At 44.7% G+C, this 26509-nt stretch overlaps 1 protein-coding gene across 1 annotated transcript in view; it reads right to left on the reverse strand.

Annotated features, from left to right (window-relative positions):
- Positions 1 to 204: 204 nt before the first annotated feature.
- The window catches only part of LOC144607350 (tyrosine-protein kinase JAK2-like), a 48382-nt gene continuing 22077 nt past the window's right edge, over positions 205 to 26509 (reverse strand). Inside the window, exons 6-24 of the mRNA XM_078424118.1 lie at positions 25950 to 26247; positions 24479 to 24601; positions 22591 to 22748; positions 22006 to 22117; positions 20577 to 20757; positions 19393 to 19517; positions 18000 to 18131; positions 15662 to 15749; positions 15382 to 15515; positions 13397 to 13535; positions 11763 to 11914; positions 10525 to 10675; positions 9561 to 9700; positions 7059 to 7248; positions 4852 to 4976; positions 4147 to 4319; positions 2900 to 3017; positions 1457 to 1564; positions 205 to 805 (exon numbers count right to left, since the gene is read on the reverse strand). Coding sequence (XP_078280244.1) covers positions 701 to 805; positions 1457 to 1564; positions 2900 to 3017; positions 4147 to 4319; positions 4852 to 4976; positions 7059 to 7248; positions 9561 to 9700; positions 10525 to 10675; positions 11763 to 11914; positions 13397 to 13535; positions 15382 to 15515; positions 15662 to 15749; positions 18000 to 18131; positions 19393 to 19517; positions 20577 to 20757; positions 22006 to 22117; positions 22591 to 22748; positions 24479 to 24601; positions 25950 to 26247 — 2752 coding nt within the window. The 3' untranslated portion in view covers positions 205 to 700. The remainder of the gene's footprint in view (positions 806 to 1456; positions 1565 to 2899; positions 3018 to 4146; positions 4320 to 4851; positions 4977 to 7058; positions 7249 to 9560; positions 9701 to 10524; positions 10676 to 11762; positions 11915 to 13396; positions 13536 to 15381; positions 15516 to 15661; positions 15750 to 17999; positions 18132 to 19392; positions 19518 to 20576; positions 20758 to 22005; positions 22118 to 22590; positions 22749 to 24478; positions 24602 to 25949; positions 26248 to 26509) is intronic.

A 26509-nucleotide genomic window follows, 5' to 3' on the forward strand; every position in this document is an offset into this window, starting at 1 on the left:
TAGATAGCTTATTACTGAATATGAAGTTATTGTCCTGCAGCATTGTGTGTATAGGTAGTTTAGCAGTGTACTCCTATGTCTTATGAGCTTATGAACAATATTACAAATCAGATCTCCATGGTGCCAACAATTTGCATTTTAATGAGATTTCCCATTTTCAACAGAAGAATGACAGACCATGAATTTCTTGATCAATGTTGCCACCACTTGTAACATGAGAAATTCCCTCATTCCCGCCCTCGACAAGCCCACTTCATTTTTCCTCTTGTCCTTTCCAACCATACCTCTATTGCTCTTCCAGTTCCCAGTTTTTGAACCCAGGAAAGCATCACTGGGTTGAAGGTTTTACAACAGATGAGGAATTCTATGATTGCCTTTACTGCTCTCCGGTTTCTTCCTGCTCTTTCTCAGTGACTGAGCTGATTCGTGAAAGCAATGCAAAAGCATGGAAGATGCAAAGATGATTAGTTCCAAGTCCCACACCTGCCATCCTCCAAATCAGATTTGACTTGAAGTTGCAGTTTGAGGAACCGTGCAGTCCATGACTGAAAGATTCCAGGCTGCACTGGTGTAGCATGCGGAGGCAGTTCAACAGCTTCACAAAGCAAACACTTTCCTTTGAACCATTTTGTTGATTCCGTGCTGCAGTGAGGCTGCATTGCGTGGGCATAAGGTGAACGCTTTCCAAAAGCAGCACCCATCAGCAGATAGCAGCTTGCATTTCCTCCATCTTGTGCAGCAGCTCCACAAAGGTTGGTCTTTGAGCAGGATTGTGGCTCCAGCACCTCAGCATGACATTGTAGATCTAAGTAACAAACCATAAAAAAGAAGGTTCGCATTGTGGCGCCCAGCATATCGAAACACACTCCACCAAAGTCTTGGAGTAAGATTGAGGAGTAACATATTGGCTGGTGTGGGGATGGTGTGTTCAGTTGTGAGCTGATTTGATAGAACACGTAACAGATGTAGGAATGCTGCTCCTTGGATCAGATATCTGTCAACCCCCTCCCTCCACTCCAATTTCCCCCTTCATTTTTCTGATTTCCATTTGAATTGAGAATCTTGTTGCAGATCATAAAAATTCACTGCTTCCAAAACACTTTCCCCACACCTCTCTTCAACCTCTCCCCCCCTCCCCTCAATGATCTCCATCTCCATCCAAAACTTCGCACGGTTTTTTATTGATTGGTTGAGTCTGGGCTACTGCAGCACAAAATCAGTTGCTATCTCCTTTCTCAACCCCGCAACTTCTCAAATTAATAAACAAATCGTTGACTTGGAAAATTTCAGTGAAAGATGAAATAAATATCATCTTCAATCGCCAGCTTTCTGCAAGAAACCTCAGGCAAATCAATTAAATTTTAACCTTCCTATGGATCTCAGCCTTCATCTGACCCCAAAGACAAAGGTGTGGACATTCCCTCTGCCCTACAAAGATGTGGACGTTCTCTCTTACCTCTCTCGGACAGCCCTGGGGTGATGGCAGGCGACTGGTTTTCAGGACCTCTAGGATTTGGAAGACCATGTGGCCCTGTTTATCCGAACCGATCATTCTCTGAAACTCCTTTAAAAAAGAAAGGGAAAATTATTATTGAGCCTCTCAGGGCTTCTCCCCCTGTTCCTACTGGCGTGCAGCTCATTCCTCTTCCTCCGCCAGACCCAAGTTTGGTCTCGACCCTTCTGATGGTCTCCTCATCCAACTCGTTCTTTCCCAGGAAACAAGAATGGCAATCTCGCCTTTCCTGAAATATCTAAATATTCTGAAGCACCTAAGATGATGTAACCCTTCACTATTGTTTGACCATTTTGTCTCCTCGACGCTGCCTCACACAACACGCTCTGGTTTTTTACTTGTGTCAGAAAATAACTGCAGATGCTAGTACAAATCGAAGGTATCACAAAATACTGGAGTAACTCAGCGTGTCAGGCAGCATCTCAGGAGAGAAGGAATGGGTGATGTTTCGGGTCGAGACCCTTCTTCAGTCTGAAGAAGGGCCTCGACCCGAAACGTCACCCATTCCTTCTCTCCTGAGATGCTGCCTGACCCGGTGAGTTACTCCAGCATTTTGTGATCCCTCTGTTTTTTTACTTGTTTTCTTCAATGATCTTGAGCCAATAAACTAACATTTAAATACCATTTCTTTCTACTATTCCTTATTTTCTGTTGTCATGCTTGATCAAAATATTGAGCAAATATTCTGTCCACAGTTATAATTATTCGGACAATGTACTCTTGAGGTCACTGGGTCTCTCAGCCCAATGCCAAGGGGGCTTCTTTGTTGCATCAAGTGGCTGTCAAGTTTCCCATATTTACAACCCTCACTGCAGCTCAAAACGTGCCTCATCTTCTGTAGGGATTTAGCAGATACTCCAAGGTTGCTAACGAGTCAATAAAAATGCACGACACTTTCCAGCCAACAATGAATGGATTAAATGCTGCCTGTAGAATATTGTCAATAGGTTTAGCGTGAATTAATGGCCCCTTGCAAAACATCAGTGAAAATGAATGGGAATACACATGGGAAGGGAAATAGAACTAGCTGTCAAAAGGGAGACCCAAGGAATTGCAGATGCTGGAATCTTCAGGAAAATACAAAGTGCTGGAGTAACTCAGTGGGTCGGGCAGCATATCTGGAGGACGTGGATCGGTGACCTTTTGACTTCTTCAGAGTCAGAACTGCTGCATTACTCCATCATTTTGTATTTAGAACCAGCTTTCAGTTCCCCCTCGGTCTGCACTATCAGAGTTCAGAGTGTTAGCTTAACTGCCTGAAGTTTGGAGGGACAGCTGTCTGGGAAGGATTTGCACATTGAGGTAGTACAGTGTCTGGTTTAGCTTCCACAAGCCGACAGCAGGTGAGCGAGCAAGGGGACTGTTCTGGCTGATATCCTCACTCACCGTTGGTGGACTCCTGCCATGGTTGCCGTATGTAAACAACTCGTAAAGCACGACACCAAAACTCCACACATCTGACTCCCTGGAAAATTTGCTGTCAGATAGAGATTCAATAGCGTACCTAAACACAAGGAATTTGATTACATTTCTGTAGACCTCCCACGTAATATTATCAAAGTTAGTGGCAATACGTCTGTATTCAAAAGGTTAGCAGCATACACCTAAATGTACTAAAGTGCGATGTTTATTAAATTTCCAGTGTAACTTTCCTGACCTGGATACCAGAAGTCTTGTGCTGGACCTAGGATTAACGACACCTGAATATGTTGCTCATGTTTGAGGCACAATGTTAGCAAACCTGGTCAGGATGGACTGTGACTTGGGAGAAAACTCGCAGGAAGTCAAGTTTCTAAGGCCTTCTGGATGGTAATGGTGGGCTTGGGTGATGCTGCCAGAGTTGCCAGGTGCATATTCACCAAGTAGTTTGCAGGAAGCCCACACTGATTGTAGAGGGAATGGATGATTGGAATGGTGAATGTTCTCAAGTGGGCTACATTATGCCAGATGATGGTGAGCTTCAACTGGGCAAGCTCCCATAGGGCCACCAATCTTCCACCCCGTGTAACATTGGTCATCCTTCAGCAGGAGAACAAATGCCACATTTGTGCAAGAGATCACTGGGTCATCAGAGGGAGCCCTCTCCGTTCATTACACAGCTGCTGGCACTGGGGTGCCTGAGAGGAAGTCAGGAGGTGCTGAGGATAGAGAGCAGCCAATATCAAGCTTGGTCAAGCAATTAAACCTTCTGATGTAATGTGATCAAATAAAGCACACTGGTTTACCTCAGCAGGTTATGCAGATAGAAAACATTGAGTTTACAAAAGTGTAAAAGGTCCAGAAGTGACTTTTTGAAATATGCCATGGAGATTCCCCAAAATCCGTGGAAGTGAGGAAAAATAACCTGTTTGTCCTGAGCCAACTATAACTAACTGATTCCTTGAGACCATGCCCCCCCCCCCCCCCCCCCCCCCCCACAAGCTGTAACGAACATAGTTGAGAGGATTGGGCTGAATGAAATGTAAATAAACATTTGGAACTACAAGATAATGAACGGACATGAATGGAACGTGTGGAAGCCTGTATTATATCTACACCAGCTTCTGTTTATAATTGGCGATACGTTCCTTTGGAAAGGACTAACCTACGAGTGTCCATGAGTAATTACAAACCAAGTGACCGACTGCTCTTACCAAAAGATTGGACTCTCTCCTGCCTCCAGAACTTTATAATAATCCTTGTCTCCAGGCAGAATCTTGGTTAGTCCAAAGTCACCTATCTTTACACAGGTGTCACTTTCTACCAGAATGTTCCGTGCCGCCAGGTCCCTGTGTACGTATCGTTTTGAGCCAAGGTATTCCATTCCCTTTCACCAAGAACAGAAAAAAATTAGCTATTGAAATCGATTAAAATCTATGAAGGTCTCATTAATGCATTAGCTAAATAATTCCTGAGTGACACTTTGAAATCTTGAGACACACTACAGTTGCTGGAATTATGAGAAAAACATAATGCTGGAAGAACTCAGCGGGTCAGGCAGCGTCTGTGGAAGGAAATGGACAGACAATGTTTCGGTCAGAACTCTTTTTCGGACTGGGTCTCCAATCTGCTGAGTTCCACCAGTACTGTGTTTTGCTTTGACATCATGATTTGGTTGTCAATGCATTGGAGGTTCTAAAGGTACACTGCTGGATACTGCAAAAATTCTAAGGATAAACCTCAAATATTTTAAAAGTGAGTTTTTAAAATCATTTTGAGCACTTTGGTTAAGATCCAGGTTTCCGAGATTGGGGGAGGTGATTGGCAGACGTGGTGTCAGGGCAAAATGTCTGTTTACACTCTCAACTCGACCCACATAATGAAAGTTCCCATCCAGGACAGCCGAACGCTCTACATACCTTGCATATTTGAGCTGCGTACAGAAGGAGCTTCTTGTGACCCAGCCTGTGCCTGTTCTGTTGCACATAATCGCGCAGACTTCCATGAGGCAGGTATTCCATGATCAATCGCAGGTTCCTGCGGCCTGTCGAGATTAAATAATGCCAGTTTCATGCTGGAAATGTTTCGTGGATGTGTGGCATTGAATCACTCAATGTATCATTGAACAAGGAACACATTTTATCAGTGTTCACTAGTTCATAAGTGAAAAGAGCAGAATTAGGCTATTCGACCCATCAAGTCTACTCTGCCATTCAATCATGGCTGATCTATCTTTCCCTTAAAACCCCATTCTTCTGCTTTCGCCCCATAACTCCTAACACCCGTACTAATCAAGAATCTATCTACAGTATCTCTGCCTTAAAAATATCTATTAACAGCCTCCACAACCTTCTGTGGCAATGAATTCCACAGACTCACCACTTTCTGACTAAAGAAATTCCTCCTCATCTCCTTCCAAAAGGAATGTCCTTTAATTCTGAGGCTGAGCTCTGGTCCTGGACTCTCCCACTAGTGGAAGCATCTATTAGAGCACCACAGTATTGTACAGAACTACAGTATTGGAGCAGTAAAAGGCATCAATGAGGAATCCTTCCATTCACCAACCTGCTCGATAGCCATTACCCAATCTTCATTTTACTAATGTGGTCTGATTCCCCCTGAGCAGCACACCAGAATCATTCCTTCATTCTAAACCTTCACAGTTAACCTTGTCTAGATTTTTATCGACCTGAAACATTGCTTGTCCTTCCCCTCCACTGCTGCTCCCTGACCCATTGAGTTCCTGCAGCTGCTCACCTTATTTTTGCTTCACATCAAGACCATCCATCTGTCCTTTCTTTATTCATCCAGATTTCAATCAAAGGACTTGTGCAGAGAGTAGAATTTGATTTTGCTACAGTTTCTGACACTTCATGTGCCGTTAGAATTGGATGTAAATACTGTCGGCTTGCCAAAGATGCTTCCATTCAACATCTGATAGTCATAGAGTCGTACAGCATGGAAACGGGCCCTTCTGCCCAACTTGCCCACTCCAACCAAGATGCCCCATCTACACCTGCCCGCATTTGGCCCATATCCTTCTAAGCATTTCCTATTCATGTACCTGTCCAAATGTCTTTAAAATGTCATGATGGTACCTGCCTCAACTATCTCCCCTGGCAGCTCATTCCATACACCCACCCTGTTGGATGTATGGTTCCTCAGGTTCCTATTAAATCTTTCCCTGCTCACTTTAAACCTATGTGCCCTGGTTCTTGATTCCCTTACTCTGGGTAAAAGACTCTGTACATTCACCCTATCTATTCCCCTCATGATCTTATACACCTCTATAACATCACACCTCTATAAGATCACCCCTCATCCTCCTGCGCTCCAAGGAGTGCCAATCCTCTATAACCTGCCAATCCTCTCCCTACAGCTCAGGCCATCAAGTCCTGGCAACATCCTCGTAAAACTTCTCTGCAACTTTTCCAGTTTAACGATAACGGAGGAAGTTGCTGAAGCTGCAAATGTTCATTGAGTGCAGAACAATAAATGCTAGCATGCTCAAAATCAGCAATGCTGGAAGAACCCGGATAGTCAGACAGCATCTGTGGAAAGAGAATCCAGTTGAGTTGTGGGTCAGCGATCCTCTGAACTCAGATATGAAATGTTGACTGGTTCTCTTAACATAGATGCTGCTTGACTGGCTGAGTTCTTCCAGCATTTATGTTTACATTTCAGATTCCTGCATCCAAAATTCATTGGCTTCTGCCCCTGTCGGGCATCACATTCCCACCCAATTACCCTTCAGTCCACAAACCTGTCCCTTGAAATCTTAGGAAAAACTCAGACATTCATAACTTTTTGAGTGAGAGTATTTGCAAAATACACAATGCTTTGAAATGTGGATACAGAGAATTGCAGATGCTGGTTAATACACAAAAGGACACAAAGTGCTGGAGTAACTTAGCAGGTCAGACAGCAACTCTGGAGAACATGAATAGGTGATGTTTTGGGTCAGGATCCTTCTTTAGACGAAAGAAATCTGATGAAGTGTCCTAACTCCAAACATCACCTATCCATGTTCTCCAGGCTGCTGCGTTCTTCAGCACTTTGTGTCTTTTCATGTAAACAAGCATCTGCATTTCCTTGTGTCTCGAATAGAAGTGCCAATCCCACTCACCGACACTGTAGCAAACTCCTTTGTATTTGACAATGTGTTCACTGTGGAGATTCTTGACCACTGCAATCTCCTGCTCAAAGTCACGAAGGTGCTCTCTTGTGGCGTGTTGTAACTTCTTTACAGCCACCAGGTCCCCAGTGTTGTCTCCAAGGGGATCGTATCGGCACAACTCTACACTGCCAAAGTTTCCCTGTCAGTGAAACACCAGAACAAATTGGACAAAGTTGTTGATCTCTCCAGAATCACAAGTTTCATCCTCATCATCTTACGATAAGCCTTTATTCTAAAACGTTGTCTCTACTACTGGGGAATCTTCTCAGCTCCCACCCTCATTTGCTGGTCAAAATCAATAAGGTTGATTTTTCTACGCTCTGAAGTATTGTCCCAACATGCTCAACCTTTCTGAATACATCAAGCCCCTTATCCCAACTATCAATCCGGTGGACCTTTTCTGATTGCCTCCAATATAAATGTATCCTTGAGCCTCGACAATCCCACAGCAGTCTGCAGTACTCCAGGGGAGGAGTCACCGGTGCCCTGTAAAGATGCATCACCTCACTTTAAACTGCCCAGCCCTTGTAATAAAGGCCAACCTTTCACGAGCCTTCCTCATTAGTTGCTTCACCTATCCACTAACTTATAGTGTTTTAAAGAATCCGGAAATGGTAATATTAGAGCCCAGAGTTGTGTATGTCTCAAACTACTCTGCATCTTTAATGGCCTGTTTGCCATCTCCTCAATCCTTCTGCCCCTCTTTTACAACAGTGTTCTTTATTCTGTTTGCCTCCCTCACTCTCCCTGTCATAATGCACCGCTTCACATTTCTCCACATTAAGCCCCAACAGCCACACATCTTTCATGCCTGGCACAGAAATGATGAGCCAAGTGGCCTCCTGCTGTGGCTTATGGTTTCTGACTTCCTTGGCCTATTCTCCTAAATTGCAGACTCCATATTCAAATACAACTTCCTGTAAATGGTGATGGTTCAGCAAGCTTCATTTCAGCTGATCACGTGTTGGTACATCCAGCGGTCAGGGACCATTGAGCGTCAACCCTGACACGCTACTATGCCAGCTCGGAGTTCCCACGGCAGAGCTATCTTCCCTGAATGATTGAGTTCAAATCCTACTTCAGAGACCTGGAGACCATCATCCGGGTTGAGATGCCCACTGAGAGAAACATAGAAACATAGAAACATAGAAAATAGATGCAGGGGTAGGCCATTCGGCCCTTCGAGCCTGCACCGCCATTCAATATGATCATGGCTGAACATGCAGCACAGTAACCTGTACCTGCCTTCTATCCATACCCCCTGATCCCTTTAGCAACAAGGGCCACATCTAACTCCCTCTTAAATATAGCCAATGAACTGGCCTCAACTACCTTCTGTGGCAGAGAATTCCACAGATTCACCACTCTCTGAGTGAAAAAAAACATTCTCATCTCAGTCCTAAAAGACTTCCCCCTTATCCTTAAACTGTGACCCCTTGTTCTGGACTTCCCCAACATCGGGAACAATCTTCCTGCATCTAGCCTGTCCAACCCCTTAAGAATTTTGTACGTTTCTATAAGATCCCCCCTCAATCTTCTAAATTCCAGCGAGTACAAGCCGAGTCTATCCAGTCTTTCTTCATATGAAAGTCCTGCCATCCCAGGAATCAATCTGGTGAACCTTCTCTGTACTCCCTCTATGGCAAGATGTCTTTCCTCAGATTAGGAGACCAAAACTGTACGCAATACTCCAGGTGTGGTCTCACCCATGCCCTGTACAACTGCAGCAGAACCTCCCTGTTCCTATACTCAAATCCCCTCGCTATGAATGCCAACATACCATTCGCTTTTTTCACTGCCTGCTGCACCTGCATGCCTACTTTCAATGACTGGTGTACCACGACACCCAGGTCTCGTTGCATCTCCCCTTCTCCTAATCGGCCACCATTCAGGTAATAGTCTGCTTTCCTGTTCTTGCCACCAAAGTGGATAACCTCACATTTATCCACATTATACTGCATCTGCCATGCATTTGCCCACTCACCTAACCTATCCAAGTCACGTTGCAGCCTCCTAGCATCCTCCTCACAGCTAACACTGCCCCCCAGCTTCGTGTCATCCGCAAACTTGGAGATGTTGCATTCAATTCCCTCGTCCAAATCATTAATATATATTGTAAATAGCTGTGGTCCCAGCACTGAGCCTTGCGGTACCCCACTAGTCACTGCCTGCCAATCTGGGCTGCAATGTTGGCATAAAAGCCATTGCCCTGCCTGGGATCTTGGTGGCATTAAGGGTTCCTCAGCACAGTTGGAAGCTGCTATTATTGTCCCGCATCAGTCTTTGGATGAATACCTTTAGCCAATGAACTGATCATTTAATGTTGTAACATCACAAATGTGTGGCTGCCAGATCAAAGGCTACTTGTGAAAAGAAGTTCAGGTCCTTTCCCCACACCCCCCCCCCCCCCCCCACAACCCATGCCAGCTTGACTGAAGATAACGCCAATACCTTGCCCAGCAAAGAAATTAACTTGAGGTGTCTCTCTTCAAAGAAGTTGGGTTCTTCCTGCTTCCTCATTGCAACAAAGCGCCAGAAGTCATTTGTATTTGGAAGGTGACTGGGAGACAGGTCACACAGTCGCTCATAGTCTGAAAGAAGAAAGTGGATTGTAAACTACCCAGAGTGATTGCAGTATGGTTTCAGACCTCTAACCAGTGAACATTTGATTCTTGGCTCAAAGAATGGCATGCAAGGAAAAACAAATTGATGGAAAAATCTAATAGTAGAGGGCATTAGCTCTCAAGTGAGAGGGACAATGTTTAAAGATGACAAAGATTTTGACACATGGTGGTGAGCACCTGGAATGTGCTGCCAGGGGTGGTGGAGGCAGGTATGTTAGTGGCATTTAAAATACTTTTGGATAGTCTCATGGATATGCAGAGAATGGAGGGATATGGGTTATTTGCAGGTAGATAACCGATAGTCTTGGCATCATGTTCGGCACAGACATCAGTTTCTGCTTATATTTCAAATTTTGAGATTAATAAAGCTTTTGACAAAGTCTCTTATGGTAAACTAAAGGTTAAGAAATTTATCCAGAAGATCAAAGCACGGGATCCACGAAGACTTGGGAGATTGGATTCAATCTGGTACCTGAATAGGGAAAGGTGCAAATGGGATTGGCGCAGATGAGCATCATGCCAGCATGGATGAGATGGGCTGTGTGATTATATGGATGTTTGGTGTATCTACAGAGAGGAGGTTTAACTCTTCAAACTCTTATTATTATAATGGAACAGCGTGAAGAGGCATCGCTGTGTTATTTGTTGAAGAAGATGCTGTTTGTTGGGTAATATCTTTTGCAGCAATAATTCACTAATGCAAGGAAGATAAATTAACCAATTGCCCATCTATTGTTTCCCAATTACATTTCCTTCTCTCACGGAAGCCCAGAATCTGTGCAGTTGCTTACCTGAGGTGTTTAATCTGTTGAGCTCCCTGATGGTGGCTCGGAATGAAGGTCGAAGTTCAGGCTGGTAGTTCATGCACTGATTGATGAGGCTGGCTAACTCTGTCCACCTGGGAGCAGGAAGCTGAAGACGGTCCTCATAAAACTGGAGCTTCTGCACAATAAGTGGGTGCCAACACAAGTTAATACGTTTACTTAAAGGCTGTTTTTTTATTATTTGATAGCTTTTGCAATCACATGCAATTCTCTGTCCGTTTTTTATAAAGGATCCACAAATTCATTAATCTACTCAGTCTTCTGGTGGCGACATTATTGGTCCCTAACTGAGCCCTGCGCATGAGGCACTTCTGCATCAACCTCCACAGAGTGCAAAACACAAAGTGATGGAGGAACTAGGCGGGTATCAGCATTTGTTCAGTCTGAAATAGGATCTTGACCTGAAACCTCATTTGTCCATTCCCTCCACTGATGCTGCCTGACCCGCTGAGTACTTCCAGCACTTTGTGTTTTGCTCTAGATTCTAGCATCTGCAAACTCCTGTCTTCAATCTGCAATTGATATTCAACTGCTGGGGCTCAGCATGAGGTAGTTGGAAGCTTGGGTCATGCACGATGCAATTGGTAACAGTACAGGCAGTATCCAGTGCGGCATTAGGGTACAGCACTGTCTGAAGTGTGCTCTTTGAATTAAATGCCCTGTCTCTGGATTGTTGTGTTTTTTGCAGTATCTGCTCCCTTTTGCCCCCATGACCGTAGTAACTAGGCAGCTTGATCAGCACCAACCAGTCTCCCACCAGCATTGTGTGTGGGGGAGAGAAGCCTCACATCAAAGGGTGGGTCGGCCGAATGGAAAAACCATGGCAGCAATCTCCTAAGAGAGATGGCTGAAGCAACCTGTTGGTGCATGAAAAGTGGGTAAAGGAGCTTCCAGGCTTCACAGAACATGGCACTGAATGTTTGCACATGGACACGCAGACACATGTTCTGAGCAATGCTCCTGGCTCAGTCGCCATATTTAGATTAGGTTCGGTTAGATTAGATACTTTTATTGTCACCTGTGACAAGTCAGAGTGAGATGGTTTGTTTTGCATACCTAGGCATACAAGAGTCACCACATAAAGGATGGCAACAAAGTTACAAAGTACAAAGTTTATTGACAATGAAATATGTGATGTGGTTTCCATTGCACTAATGAACAATTGTAGAGCCAGTCGAAATGTTGTGAAAGACATGGGTCCTTACCTGCATGGGTTCCATGTTGTTGAGTGGGAGATCTCCACCACTGAATATCTCCCAGAGAGTTGTACCAAAGCTCCATCTGTCTGACTCGGGAATCATATGTGTGACTTGGTCAATGTATTCAGGAGCCAACCATGGGATCCGGTCAATGCGCACTGCATCAGAAAAATAAACTTTTTAATTAGTTACGAGATCTTTCCAAACTCTCAGTCAGTCTCCACTCTCTGGGCATTTCCACATCTGCAACATATCTATTTATTAATTTCCCTATGTTCTCAAAATCTCTGTAAAGCGTCTTTGAGTATATGAAAAGGGCTATATAAATAAAATGTATTATTATTATTATTATTATTATGTGAACACACAGCGGAGAAACGTGTTCCTCAAGCTTGTTCCACAATGGAAACATAATTGCACATTCTGGTCCACTGCACGCAACCTTTCACTGCCTTGCTCATCTTTTCCTTTGTGTTGCACTCAGCACTCCTGCTGTGGTCTGATTGATATTTTATAAGATGGCAACGAGGTTTCTCAGTATCGTGAACCTTTGGGTCTCCCTTCCTCAAAGGGCAGTGGCGCTGTGCCTTGGCATATTTTAAAGCAAAGTTTGATGGATATTTGATGAGCAAGTCAAATGATAAACAAATGTCACAAAATGGCAAAGGTCCCAAATGCTGATTTCTGCAGTACACCACCACTGACAGAACTGCTGGTGCAAAGGTCCTAGAACTGATGCCTGCTCACAGATGTAAATGTTATTCCCTGTATTCTGTATCTGTACACTGCGGGTGGCTTGGTTGTAATCATGTGTAGCATTTCCGCTAACTGGATAACATGCAACAAAAAAGCTTTTCACAGTACCTCGGTACACGTGATCATAAACGTGATAACAAAACGTGATAACGTGACGCGTGATAACAAAACTAAACGTCCCAACACCGGTCCCTGCGGTACCCCACTGCACACAGACCTGCTGGAATAAAGCTTTTCATTGTACTGCAGTACATGTGACAATACATTACACTAAATTAAACTAAAGTAAACTAAACTAAAGGTCCCAGCACCAATCCACTACTCATAGACCTACTAGTGTAAAGGTCCAAACGCCGATCCACCGTTCACAAATGCAAAGGTTCCAGGCCAGATTCCTGTGGCAACTCCTCTACTCACAGACCTATTGGTGTGAAGGAACCAGCCCCAATCCCTGCAGTACATCACTGTACACAGATGTAAATGTTCTAGCACAGATCCCTGCAGTACACCACTGTACACAGATGTAAATGTTCTAGCACAGATCCCTGCTGTACACCAAATGCTGGAGTAACTCAGCATTTCAGGCTGAGTTACTCCAGCATTTTGTGAATAAATCGATTTGTACCAGCATCTGCAGTTCTGCTGAGTTACTCCAGCATTTTGTGAATAAATCGATTTGTACCAGCATCTGCAGTTCTGACCTGCTGAGTTACTCCAGCATTTTGTGAATAAATCGATTTGTACCAGCATCTGCAGTTATTTTCTTATACTCCCTGCTGTACACCACTGTGCACAGATGTAAATGTTCTAGCACAGATCCCTGCAGTACACCTCTGCTCACAGACCTGCCGGTGTAAAGGACACCGTTTCATGTCTCTCTTTACCTTCGTTCGGCAGGATGATCATGCTGATTCCCGGGTCGCTCAGCTTGATAAAGGGAGGACACCCAGCCACAGCATCTCCTTCTCGAGTCAGCAGGACATTCCGTGCACAGACGTTGCCGTGGACGATGTGCTTGTCCTCCTGTAAGGAGAAAGCATGATGTTCGTGAACCTTTGGTGAAGGTGCAGGAGTGGGGCTGGATGACCCCCTCAGACTATTCGAAAGAGAATCAAATAAACCGCACACCATAAAACCTGGGTCGGATTCTTGGGATAATGCTTGGCAACATGCCAAAATCCTAGCTCCCGGTCAGACCAGGAGAGATCGGTCAGAGATTATAGATCATGGAGTCATAGAGCTATACAGCATAGAAACAGGCCCTTTGGCTAACCTTTAATTAACCCCAAGTTGATTTACCACACTCGTCCCACTTATCTTCGCCTCATTCATATCCCTCCAAACCTCTCATATACATGAACCTGTCCATGTGTCTTTTAAATGTAATTATACCTGCTTCTACCACTCGCTTGATCCCAGCTGCCTAAAGGTGACGTAGGCACTTGGATATGCAGGGAATGGAGGGATATGGATCATGAGCAGGCAATTACTTCATCTTGGCATCCTGTTGGCACTGACGTTGTGGTCCAAAGTTCCTGTGCTATATTTTTCTGTGTTCTATGTTTTACTTGACTGGAACATCAATATCACTTGTCATCTCGAACTCTCTACTCCTGCCTGCCTTGCCCTTCGCTCTAACAGGAACAAGTTGAATTCTTGTTATCGCACATTTAAAAGCCTCCCACTTCCCAGATGTTCCTCTACCTGCAAACAGCATCCCCCAATCAAATTCTGGAAGTCCCTGTCTGATATTAGTAAAATTGGCCTTTCCCCAACTTAGGACTTCAGCTTTTGGACCAGCCTTATCCCTTTCTCCAACTATTTTAAACCAAGTGTTATGGTCATTGTTCCCAAAGTGGTTCTTCATTCACACTTCCGTTACTTGTTCTGCCTTATTTCCCAGGAGGAGTTTTGCCCTTTCTCTAGCAGCAGTTGATGGTTATATCTTTCACCTGCCTCTCTCAAACCGAATTCTGAACCTCTTCGGCCATTGGGGAGGAGGTTTTTGCACTGCTAATTTAATATTGGACTGAGGGCTGTGGTATCGATGAGATACTAGAGTTGCTCCCTCACTGCTCCAGTGACGCAGGTTTAACACCCACCCCCAGTGCTATCTGTGTGGAGTTTGCTTGTTCTCCCAGTGAGCAAGTAGGTTTCCCCTGGGGGCTCTAGTTTCCTCTCACGTCCCAAAGATGTCTGGGTTGCTGGGTTAATTTACCGCAATAAATCTTCAAGAGTTGCTGGCAATGAGGAACAATAGATCCCTGGATGCGATATTCCCTGGGTTTTTTTACACGGAGAGTGGTGGCAGCCTGGAATGCATTGCAAGGGCAGTTTTGCAGGCAGATATGACAGTGTCATTTAAGAGGCTTTTAGAAAAGCACATGAAAGTGTAGGGAACAGAGGAATATGGACCATGGAATATAGGGACATGCACGGGCAGATGAGGTCACTTTAACTGCTCAGAGAGTGGAGACTGACCGAGAGTTTGGAAAAACTCATAACTAATTAAACGTTTTTTTTTTGGTGCAGTGCGCAATGACTGGATCCCGTGATTGGCTCCCGAATACATTGACCAAGCCACACATATGGTTCCTGAGTCAGACAGATGGTGCTTTGGGACAACTCTCTGGGAGATATTCAGTGGCGGGGACCTCCCACTCAATCGCATGGACCCCTGCAGGTAAGGACCCGCGTTTGGCACAAACGTCGTGGGCTGAAGGCCCATTCCTGTGCTGTACTGTCCTGTGTTCTAAATCTTCTCTCCACTCTTTCCACCAATTAGCTAGCTCTCCCTTGCGAACGAAAAGCAAGTGGTGAATTTGAGGGTCATGTTGCCGCCACCTCTGACACTTGTCGTGATGCTCACCAGGAAATTCATGGCGTAGGCAAGTTGCTTCGCGACCTCGAGTTTCCAGCTAATGTTGATGCAGCTTTTGTTTCTGTTCTTCTTTAGGTATATGTCCAGGGCCCCATACTTCACACACTCCTGCACCATGATATCTGTGGAGGAAAGGCAGTGAATCAGTTCCTGACGGGATAGCATGTGGCAGCTTCTTAATCATTTATATTTTGCAATAATTTTGAAAAGTCTCTGACAGAATGTGAAGGAACAAATTAGGATCAGGTTCACAAGTTCAAAGACTTACTCTCATTATTCACGGCACAGATTCCGTAAACCAGGATAAGATGCTTGTGGGAAACTTGACTCATGATACTTGCTGCCTCAAAGAATGACTATAACGGTAGAAACAGTTCAGTTTAAGTAAAAATATATCTCAGCATGGCAGTAATAATGCACAGGCACAGTATAGCCACCTTCCCCCAGGCACAAAACCTCTCCCAATTCACAATTAGGTGGCACGATGGCACAGCTGTAGAGTTAATGCCTTACAGCGCTTACAGCACCAGAGACCTAGGTTCGATCCTGGCTACGGGTGCTGTCTATACGGAGTATGTATGTTCTCCCTGTGACCTGCGTGGGGGGTTTTCCCCAAGAACTTCAGTTTCCTCTCACACTCCAAAGACGTACAAGTTTGTAGGTTAATTGGCTTGGTGTAAATGTAAAAATTGTCCCTAATGTAATACAGAGTTAATGTGTGGGGATCGGTGCGGACTCGGTGGGCCGAAGGGCCAGTTTCCATGCTGTATCTCTAAACCACACTAAACGTGCTCTCCAGCTCTGGTCTGATTGGAACCCCTGGTCCCATTGTCCTCAGCTCCTCCCCTCCAGCCGACCTCTCCTTCCCACAACACATGGCTTGGTTTTTCTCAACACAGCACTCTGATAGTTAAGTGAAGGGGATATCATGTTTTATCGACTTGATAAAGTCCTTTGACTTTCACTACCATAAAGCATTTGATAAGGCGCAGCATAAAACGTGATTTAATAAATGTAGAAACAAGAAACTGCAAATACTGATTTACAACAAAAAAGACACATAGCATAATGCTGGAGTAACCCAGCGGGCCAGGCAGTCTGAAAAAGGGTCCTGGGGAACTCCCAGGGGTCAAAGGTGAACGGGCGAGGAGAGGGATATCAGTTCGCTGGTCAATCCAGACGTCCAAGGAAGGTGATGGCCGTAGGCCCACAGCAGCCTGGGGCTTGCCAGGAATGGGCACCACTCATAACAACTAGAGCGCGGACTGGACTTTTAAATTGGCATCAAATTATGCTGCCTCTTGCGTGTTGGATCAATGGACTATTTCTGTACACTTGCTAATCGGGGATGTGCTTGGGTATGGCAATACTCTCCTGCACTGTTTATGAGAAAATAATTTCACTCAGCGTTTGCACTGCGCACATGTAACAATAAAAGTACCATTGGGCCATTGAACCATTGACCTGAAACGTTTACTTGACAATGTTCTCCAAAGATGCTGCCTGGCTCGCTGAGTTACACTTTGTGTCTTTACTGTGATTAGTATTTGCTTGTAGATTAAATGCAAGGGCTGATGTCTTGGCCAAGAGGAAACAGTCAGTGTAACCTGGTCTATATTCGGTTGTCACATTGTAATAATGGTGTGACACAGGGATCAGTGTTGGGGCATCAACTTTATACAATTTATATAAATGCCTTGAATAAGGTATAGCTGCTATATTCACATTTGAAATTGTGATGTAGCAAAGATGTAAGGTGAAATAGATTGGTTAGGTAAAACAGCAAAATACTGGGAGAGTATGGCCCACCTTTTCACTAATTTAGTTTAGCTCAGAGATACAGCGTAGAAATAGGCCCTTCAGCACACTGAGTCCATGCTGTACAGCAATCCCTGTACATTAACACTATCCTACACACTAGGGACAATTTACAATTTTACCAAGCCAATTTACCAAGCCAAGCCAATCTGGAGTTTGAAGACTAAATAAGATGCTTGTCGTCGGTTGAGGTGCTAATTTGTTTGGATGGGATTTACACTGCTTTTTATTAACTTTTCATAACTGGGCAACTTTCCATGTTTTGGGTAGATTCCAATGTTGTAACTCTATGGGAATATGTTGGCTAGAAATTTAATTAGTTCTGGAATGCAAGCCTTCAATAGTACAACCTCACTCAATTGATTCTGCCTAATGGAGAACTCCATAGGTAATGCAATTCATGCCAACAAAAATCTATCAGTAACTCAATGGGTCAGACAGCATCTCTGGAGAAAATAGGCCTTCGTCAGACCCGAAACGCCACTTGGTCCTTTTCTCCAGACATCCCGCCTCACCTGCTGAGTTACTCAAGCACTCTGTGTCTATCTTCAGTATAAACCGGCATTTCGGTTAACATTCCCGACTAATCCTGAGTCTCAGCTGCTTTTTGAAGGTTCAAGATTCTAGTTGCTGTCTGGGTGAGGAAGATTTTCCTGACCTTACTTCGGAACAACGAGCCCCTGAATTTTCTACTCTCATGGTCTGGATTTCTCCACCAAACAGAATACTTTGCCTCTTGTCACTCTTGAGAATTGTTACTGAGAAGAATTAAAAGTCGAAGGGTTCACCTCAGAATAGTTTCTGTGTGAAGAGTCCAACACTTTCAGTAAAACTTCCATCTGGTAAAAGTCATTGTCCGCATTTCCTTCCCTTGTTCCTTTGAAGATCTTTGTAAAGGATCCTTGACCTAGACTTTCACCCTGTTGTGAATGAAGCAAAGTCTGACCATTAACATATGTTACAGTTGAACAAGGCATTGGTGAGACTGCATTTGGAGTATTGTGTCAGTTTTGCTCACCCTGCTATAGAAAGGATGTAATTAAATTGGAAAAAGGGCAAAGAAGATTTGCAAGGCTGTTGTCAGGACTCAAGGACGAGCTATAGGAAGAGGTTAGGCAGGCTCGGACTTTAGTCCCTAGGGTGTAGGGGACTGAAGGGTGATCTTACAGAGGTGCATAAAATCATGAAGGTACAGAGTCTTTTAACCAGAGTACAAGAATCAAAAACCCGACGACATAGGTTTAAGGTGACATTTGGACAAGTGCATAGATAAGAAACATTTAGAGGGCTATGGACCAAATGTAGACAAATGGAACGAGCCTAGATGGGGTGTTTTGGTCAGCATAGGCAAGTTAGGCCAAAAGGGCTATTTCCATGCTGCATGATTCTATAATTCTATCTAGTAATCTAACTGAAGTCAGATTAATAGCACAATGTGTTGTCACTTCTTTGAAGCACATTCCGACTGCCAAGCAATTTCCAGACTGAAGGAGCCAATTTGGACAAGGTCCTTGTGAGAATGTCCCAGGAATGACATTGTTGTTTGTCTCTCAAACCTTCCACTGCTAGTCCAGTCCCTTAGAAATGCAATGAATTCTGGCTCAAGCTCTCTGTGACATTTTAAGTCTCAACAAAACACCATTTTAAGTCTTAACAAAACAACCATCTCAGTAAAGCCTTTCTCGTCCTTGGTCTCATTTGCTTACGATAAATTGTTACGCATCCCGATCTTCATGAGGCCAGGCAGCATTTGTGAAGAGGTTAAGTTGGAAATTATTTCACCAGGGGCAGCACAATGATGCAGCTGTTAGAGCTGCTGCCTCACAGCACCAGAGACCCAGGTTCAATCCTGATCTTGGGTGGTGTCTGTGCAGAGGTGTAACTAGAGGGGATGAATGAGAACAGAAAAGAAGGAAAGAAAATGCTGAACACTGCAACTGCTGAAAAACTGATATAAATGAGAAGCTTGGAAATACTCTGCAGGTCAGACAGCATCTGTAAAGAGAGAAACAGTCAAGGTTATCAGAACGGGACAGTTCTGGCACTAGTAGGCAGGCTGGCTATTTGAAGTATTTATATTCAGCTTTTTCCAGCATTTTCTGTTTAGATTTCAGATCTCTGATATCAGGATAGGTTTATTATTCTTTGAATGAAGCACTTATTGCGCCTCAGCAGACTCACCCAGATCAGCTCCTCCTTCTTTACTTTATGGAACATCATCTGATGGACATTTCTTCGTTGCATTGCAGGCGAGGCAAGCAGATCCGAGGACCAGTTATTGCGAACGATTATCAAGTTGGACTTTTCTGTAGGTGAGAGTAAAATGATCAGGACTGGATGCGGCACGGTAAGGAAAGCCAGTAGAGGAACCGCCTGCTTGGATTTCATTCACACTCCCTCGACCAGGTTATTGATCATGTTCTGATGGAAATCTCCATCACTGTTGTGAGAAATCGAGAAACCAAACAACATAGTTCAAATCTTGCTACATATACTGGCAAGGCAGGTGGGTTTAAACTAGATTGGTAGGGGGGCAGGATCCAACACAGGACTGAATCAGGTGAAAGGCTGGAAGTTGGTATGAAAGGTGATGGAAGAAAGTTCAGTGGGCAGAAAGGCAGGAGCATTGAATTAGGGCAAGGATGACTTTGATGGTATAAGAAAGGAACTTCCTCAGGTTTATTGGAATAAAAAAGAGGTGGGAATTAGTTTGGGGTACCTAAAATTGGAGATTTCAATGTTCTTACTGTTGGGAAAAGAGGACAACTAGAGAGAGAGAATAGGGTCCCTCACAAACCAAAGCAATCATCTGTGTGGAGCTGCAGAAGATGGGCAAGGTCCTTATTGAGTATTTCTTATCTGTTTTTACCATGGAGAAAGACATGAAGAGTGGAGAACATAGAACATAGAGCAGTACGTCACAAGAACAAGCCCTTTGGCCCACAATGCTTGTGCTGAACATGATTCCAAGACCATCCCAACTTGTCCATGCTGACCTTCTTGCCCGCCTACACAAATCTCCATTCACCCAGATTAGCACTGTGTCCCTTAGGAAGCAGAGACAAAGTGTAAAGGTGAATAATTCTGAATCTGTTCCAACCTCTCTCCCAAGGGGAGAAATGCATCCCAAAGCCCAGTGCATCTCTTTGTTCCTGCTGCAGGATCGTAGGACCGAGCCCTGAAGATGTCTCCTTTGCCAGTGGTGAACAAATACTAATAGGTCAACATCTTCTGTAGAATGGAGACTCCCCCCCCCCTCCCACTCGACTTTGCAGGAGCATTACCCTTTGTTACGTCCCCACAGGGAGGCGTGAGGTGAGGTGAAGGCAAGGCTGTGAGAGTGGGAGGGGCAGAAGCCCCTTTACCTTTGGGTCTGGGTGGGCAGCAGGTGTTAAGCTCCATTCTGACTCCCTCTGACACAAGGCCTGTGGTCTGATAGTAATTCAGCAGACTCTTCATACTCTCAAAGTACCGTGGGACCCCAGCCAGAGAGTGGCCCTTGCCCTTGATAATCAGGCAGTCCTTGTAATCCTTCCCGAATTCCGTCTGCAACAAATGAAAAACATTATCAAAGGCAAAGGATGCAATTTGGTGATTGTATGATAGGTGGAAAACTGAATTTAAAGACTCTCCCATCTTCCCTTCAAGATTGCTTGCGTTAACAAAAAAATGCAATTATGCTTACCGACCCCCTCATGCTTCCTCTCCTGTCTCTGTTCTTCACTCTGGTCTTGCCTCTTCTACTTTCTACCTGAGTCTGCCTCCCCACCTGCTGAACCTTCATTCTGAGACCCACACACTTCCTCAATACTTCACGCCCTCTGGATTAGCACCAGCAAATCACCCTGCAAGGATATTGTTGTCCTTACAGTGATAGGCCACCCAGCTCTCTTGTACAGGTCACCCTGCCCCAGGGGAGATCCCAAGAACCTGACGTTACTCCAATGCTACCACAATACAGCTGTTGGAAAGGATTCTCATTTGAAGCCAATAACCGAGTTCCTAGTTCAGAGGTGAGGCAGTCACTGCCAACAGAGAGGTGGCTGAGTCCATTGGATCTGGTGAACGTGCTTGGCTGGAGCTCACTGGCCTCCACACGTCCAAACTGAAAGGGTCACTCAAAGTTGTGGCTCGTGGTAATGGGCCTTGCGGTGTTGAAATGATTCATCTCATGCCACCACTGCACGGGTGGTCATTTGTGATCTCAGGATTCATACGCTGCTTGTGTTGCTCCACTAGTCAATCTCATGGCCGACTGAAGGAGGGGCCGCTATAAGGGTCAGCAGAAAGTTAGAGAGGTCACGTGCTGAGGAAGTGGTTGCTCCCCATCAGCCATTCTCCCAGAGATGGTTTGGAATCGAGGGAGCATTAGTGAGAAATGTGGCTTCTGAAGGTAAACATGAGACTACACTGATGGGATCCAGTGGAGTGGAACGTGATGTTTCCACCACCGAGACCACAGCAGATCGGCTTTGTTGATTAGAGATCATTTTAACGGGAGCCTCATGAGGGCTTCCTCATTGCAGAGTAGCTATTGACTTCACCGGCTAAAACATTTGACCCTGGATGCATCTCCATGCCTATAGCATGCCGATCAGACCAAGAGTTTTCTGTGGATCTCACTCAGCCATTGTGGCAACGTCATTGACTTCCACGGTGGCCAAACAGTTGCCCAAACTTTAGAGTCGAGTTGCTTGTGAGAAAGTCCATATCGTGCGGGGGCTACAGTGGGTTAAGCAAGGGCACTCATTAGGAAATACAGATCATTTCCCTCAAGTTATTCCGTCAACTTACTTCAACACAAACTGTGAGGAAATACTTGTTGAAATCCTTGGGGCTACAGCGCAGGATGTAAAAACCTTTCTTGTTTCCTTGCTTCTTTAGCTTGGACATGGCAAAGTCAGAGCTGAAAAGGAAGGGAAAAAATGAGAAGACAAGCCAAATAATTGCACTGACCCTTGCCGAAAGAACTTAGAGATGTTCCTTAGCAAGGCGAAAGGAAGGCATCACAGTGCTAAGACATTGGCTGGAACCACCGCCTCCACATCAGCACCATGTGATGGCTCGAGCAGAACTCCAGGAATTTGGATCCATTGTCTTCAACAGAAATGAATTTCAGAGGAGAATACAATGTCGCCATCTCTGTATTTCTAATTTAGCATGTGTGAACAAGGATAACTTTTCCTCTCACTGGAAGCCATTTCCCCAATCACTATAATGCACTCTTGATAAGTCATCCAGCAGAAAGTAAGGGGTTAATTTGTTCTTTCAGAGGAGGATCATGCAGTGATAGAAGGCAAAGAAATGAAGAAGAATGCTGACACTTTTGGGTCTAGAACTGAGCGAAGGAAACTAGATCCTCTCATTCCTAGAACTTACATGATAGGTCCATGACAATGGTCCTCAAGGTGTTCCAGCAGCTTTGGCGGTGCCACTTCTTTGCAGAAGTAATGGTGAGCATCAGCTGTTAGTCTGTAGTAGCCATCAATAAGTGCAAGGAAAGAGAGAGCTTCTCTCAGGCTGGGAAACTCTGCCTCCTGAAAAGTAGAAATCATCAGGTAATGTGACCAAAGTGCACCATCTAAGCTAGTTCCATTTGCCTGCATTTGCCCGAAACCCTCCACACCTGTCCTATCCATGTACCTGTCCGATTATCTTTTAAATATTATTGTTTCACTTTCGGGGAGCTATGGACCAACATCCCAAGGTCCCATGTACATCATTGCTCCCCAGGGTCCTGACAGTTGCTGAAAACTTTCCTCTTGCATTTGACTTCCCACTCTTGCTGTCTCTGGTTTCTTTGCCAACCATCTTGGATTCACACAGTCTAATCACCAACCCTTCTGCCAGTGAAAACAATTTACTTTCTTGTGGTTAAATCAAAGCATGTTTGTTTGAGCATGCCCTTCAAATTTGTGTTGGGCAAACTACCGACTCTTTGAAATTGGTTTCGTCAGCGATGGCAGTCTCTCCTACAGTCTGTCTGTCTTTTCATCATTGTTGTTATTTTTTAGTGTGCTTTAAAACGTATGTGTTAATGTTCTCTGGTTTGTTTTATGTGGGGGGGGGGGGTCGGGGGGAAACTTTTTTTTTCAATCTCTCACCTTGCCGGAGATGCGATTGCTTTCTGGATCGTATCTCCGGTCGCTCTGCGGCCTAACATCATGGAGCTGGCGGCCTTGCTCGAGACTGACTTTGAGCCCCACCGCAGGGCCATGGACTTACCATGCGATCCCATGCCTGGGATCGACGCGGCCTGCGGATTTCAACATCGAGGAGCTTGCAGTCTCGGATAGAGACTGATGTCGGGAAGCTCCAAAGTCGCAGGAGGTTCGACCAGTCCCGACCTGGGGTCCGATCGCCCGGGGTGAGCTGAGATCTCCCCGATGCGGGAGCTTGATCGCCCCGACTTGGAGGGCCCGACCGCCGGCTACAGGAGCCAAGATCGTCCCGTCAACGGAAGGCTCGAGGCCCTCGACCGCGGGAGGACAAAGAAGAGAAGAGATTGAACTTTTCTTTCGCCTTCCATCACAGTGAGGAATTTGGAGTCACTGTGGTGGATGCTTATGTTAAAATGTATTTTGTGTATTTTGTTGCTTTTTATTGGTATGACTGTATGGCAAATCAAATTCCTCATATGTTGCAAAACATACTTGGCTAATAAAGTATGATTATGATTATGAGATCAGCTTTTAGTTATCAGCAGTCTGTCACATAAATCAGGGCCCGATTTCAGACCAGGTTCATCTGATGATAGGCAGCGTTTTTGGTTCTCTAAGGGAATGTTGCACATTTGTCAAAAGCTTATACAAGCAATTAGATGTTATAAATGTACATTAAAAAGAAAGAAGTATTTCAATGGTGGTGTTTACATTGCTAGTCTTCTGCTCTGCAGTGAATGAAGTAATTGAAATAGGGTCACTGCTGTAAACAGGGCAGTCAGTGTCAAGTCCTATCAGCTGAACCATGCTGTTTAGTTCTGCAAACTGAGGGATAAGGAGATTATGTTGCTGTTGAAATAGCACAATGAGATCTTTAATATCACCTGGCAGAACAAGAATTAGTCTGAGCTTTTGTCATCTAATCTCGGGGGCTTGGACCTACTCCCAGGTCATTCCAATTCCCAGGAGTGCAAGTTACAAAAGCCAAGATAGGCATTCACTGCTCCTTCCAAAATAAATTCATCAGGTTGGTCATCCACTTAAAGCTCTCCTCAGTCTAGCGCTTTCCACTGGCTTTATAAATAGTCATTTTTAATTAAACTTACCAAAACTTTGTTGTCTTGTTTAGTAAGTGTGACAATTCGACTTTCTTCTAAGACGTTATCTCGGCTAGCTTGCTTGAGAGTGATGTCAACAATCTCTGGGAAGTCACAGAAGGGCTGCCATTGCTAAACAAGGAGGTACATCAAAGAGAGAGGATCATTACATTCTCCATTCAGGTTGAGCATTCATTCAAACTGATGATAACAAATGTGTTGAGGGTACTACTACACTGATAAATCCTAGATCAAATCTCAGCCAAGCACCCCGTCTATTGTTTGTGCCTTTAGAATGCTTGGTTCTAAACATCCTACAGGGCTACCGAATGTCACTTGTTTCATCTCCTGTTGCACTAGAAGATGTGTGAAAAGGTGAGTGTCTGGTGGAGGTGGAAAAGTAAAACGGGGAGTCACAAATGGACAATCTCTTTGGTACACTGAATAGAGAGGGCAGGAAAAGAACCATCAGGTGGTGGATATCCACAATTAGACCTTTGCTGGAGTATTGAATCCATCTGTATGTGGTCCACCTCAGAAAGAACATCATGCCATGAAGAATGGTCAGAGATTTTCCAGAGCAGTGCCCTAGCTGAGGGCATGAACATCTGGGCAGACGGGCAAATGGAACCTGCTCCTCAGAACAGAGAAAGTAGTTAATGAAAATGCTAAAACTATGAACGCCTTTCACAAAGTAACCAACTCCCCTGGCAGGAAGATCAGTACTGACAAATTAAGTATAACCAGTAGGAAAAATGCTGAGTAGCGGTGTGCTGGTGATGAGGAAATATAATTTTTACAAAGTGAACTGCTGTAATATGGAATGTATTTCCTGAAAGGACAGTGGAAACCGATTCAGAAGAAGTTTTGAAGTGGAAACGTTCATTAATAGGTAACCATTTAATAGAGCCTCAAGTGAACTAGCATCGCCACAATGGGTCAAATGGTCTTTCATTCACTGAGGTAGAGACATGTTGGACCAGTAAGTAAGGTTGGATCACATGAGTGAGAGTATTGGATTCAAAATTGGCTTGAAGGTAGGAAAGAGACGGTGGTGGTGGAGGGTTGTATCTCTGAATGGAGGCCTGTGACCAGCGGTATCTGGGAGGAGCTGGTGTTAGGTCCACCTTTGTACTCTTGTTTGTCATCTCTGTAAATGATTTGGATGACACCAAAATTCATGTGATTGGTCTTTTTAAGTTGTGTAGGAAAGAAAACTGCAGATGCTGGTTTAAATCGAAGGTAGACACAAAATGCTGGAGTAACTCAGCGGGTCAGGCAGCATCTCTGGAGAGAAGGAATGGATGACAGTTCGGGCGGAGACCCTTCTTCAGACTGATGTCAGGGGAGGTGGATGCTGTCCTGCCCTGCAGCATCAACCAACCTAATGACTGGATGATCATGGTGCAATTTGCCTAGGTTTAACTAAATGCAGGAGCCCCTTTCCCAATAGGCCAAATGATACAGAAAGTAAACAAACCTCGTCCTCTTTTGTGCTCCACTGAACTCCATGCTCCCCGGAGACACCGATGAATTTGTGTGCCTGGTTCGCTTGATGTTCCCATGATTGATCTTTCACACGAAAGACCTCCTGACTGGGTATTAGTTCCAGGTTTCCCATGTCCAGGAGATATTTCAGCTTCAGACACCTGAGGTCGGTTTCACAGTGGCTCATCTTCTTCAGAAATTTGTAAAAATTCCTTCTGATTCTCTTTCTTGTCAGGAAGTTTTGCTGCTGGATCTGCTGACGGAGAGATGCTGGAATGCAGGACTTGTAACTTTAAATGGAACAAGAATGATTTGGTTAGCATGGGATTTAGACACCAATGTTTCAGAGTTGGAGGCGTAATGATCCTCCTGATGGAAGACTATAGGATTGGGCCCTTTCTGCCGACAGAAAAAAACTCAAAGTGCTGGAATAACTCAGCGGGTCAGGCAGCAGCTCTGGAGTACATGGATAGGTAAAGTTTCAGATCGGTCCCCTTCTTCAGACTGGTCTGCACCCCACCTCTGACTGGTCTGAAGAAGCATCCCATTCTG

The sequence above is a fragment of the Rhinoraja longicauda genome, chromosome 28, assembly GCF_053455715.1.
Source record: "Rhinoraja longicauda isolate Sanriku21f chromosome 28, sRhiLon1.1, whole genome shotgun sequence".
NCBI lineage: Eukaryota > Metazoa > Chordata > Chondrichthyes > Rajiformes > Arhynchobatidae > Rhinoraja > Rhinoraja longicauda.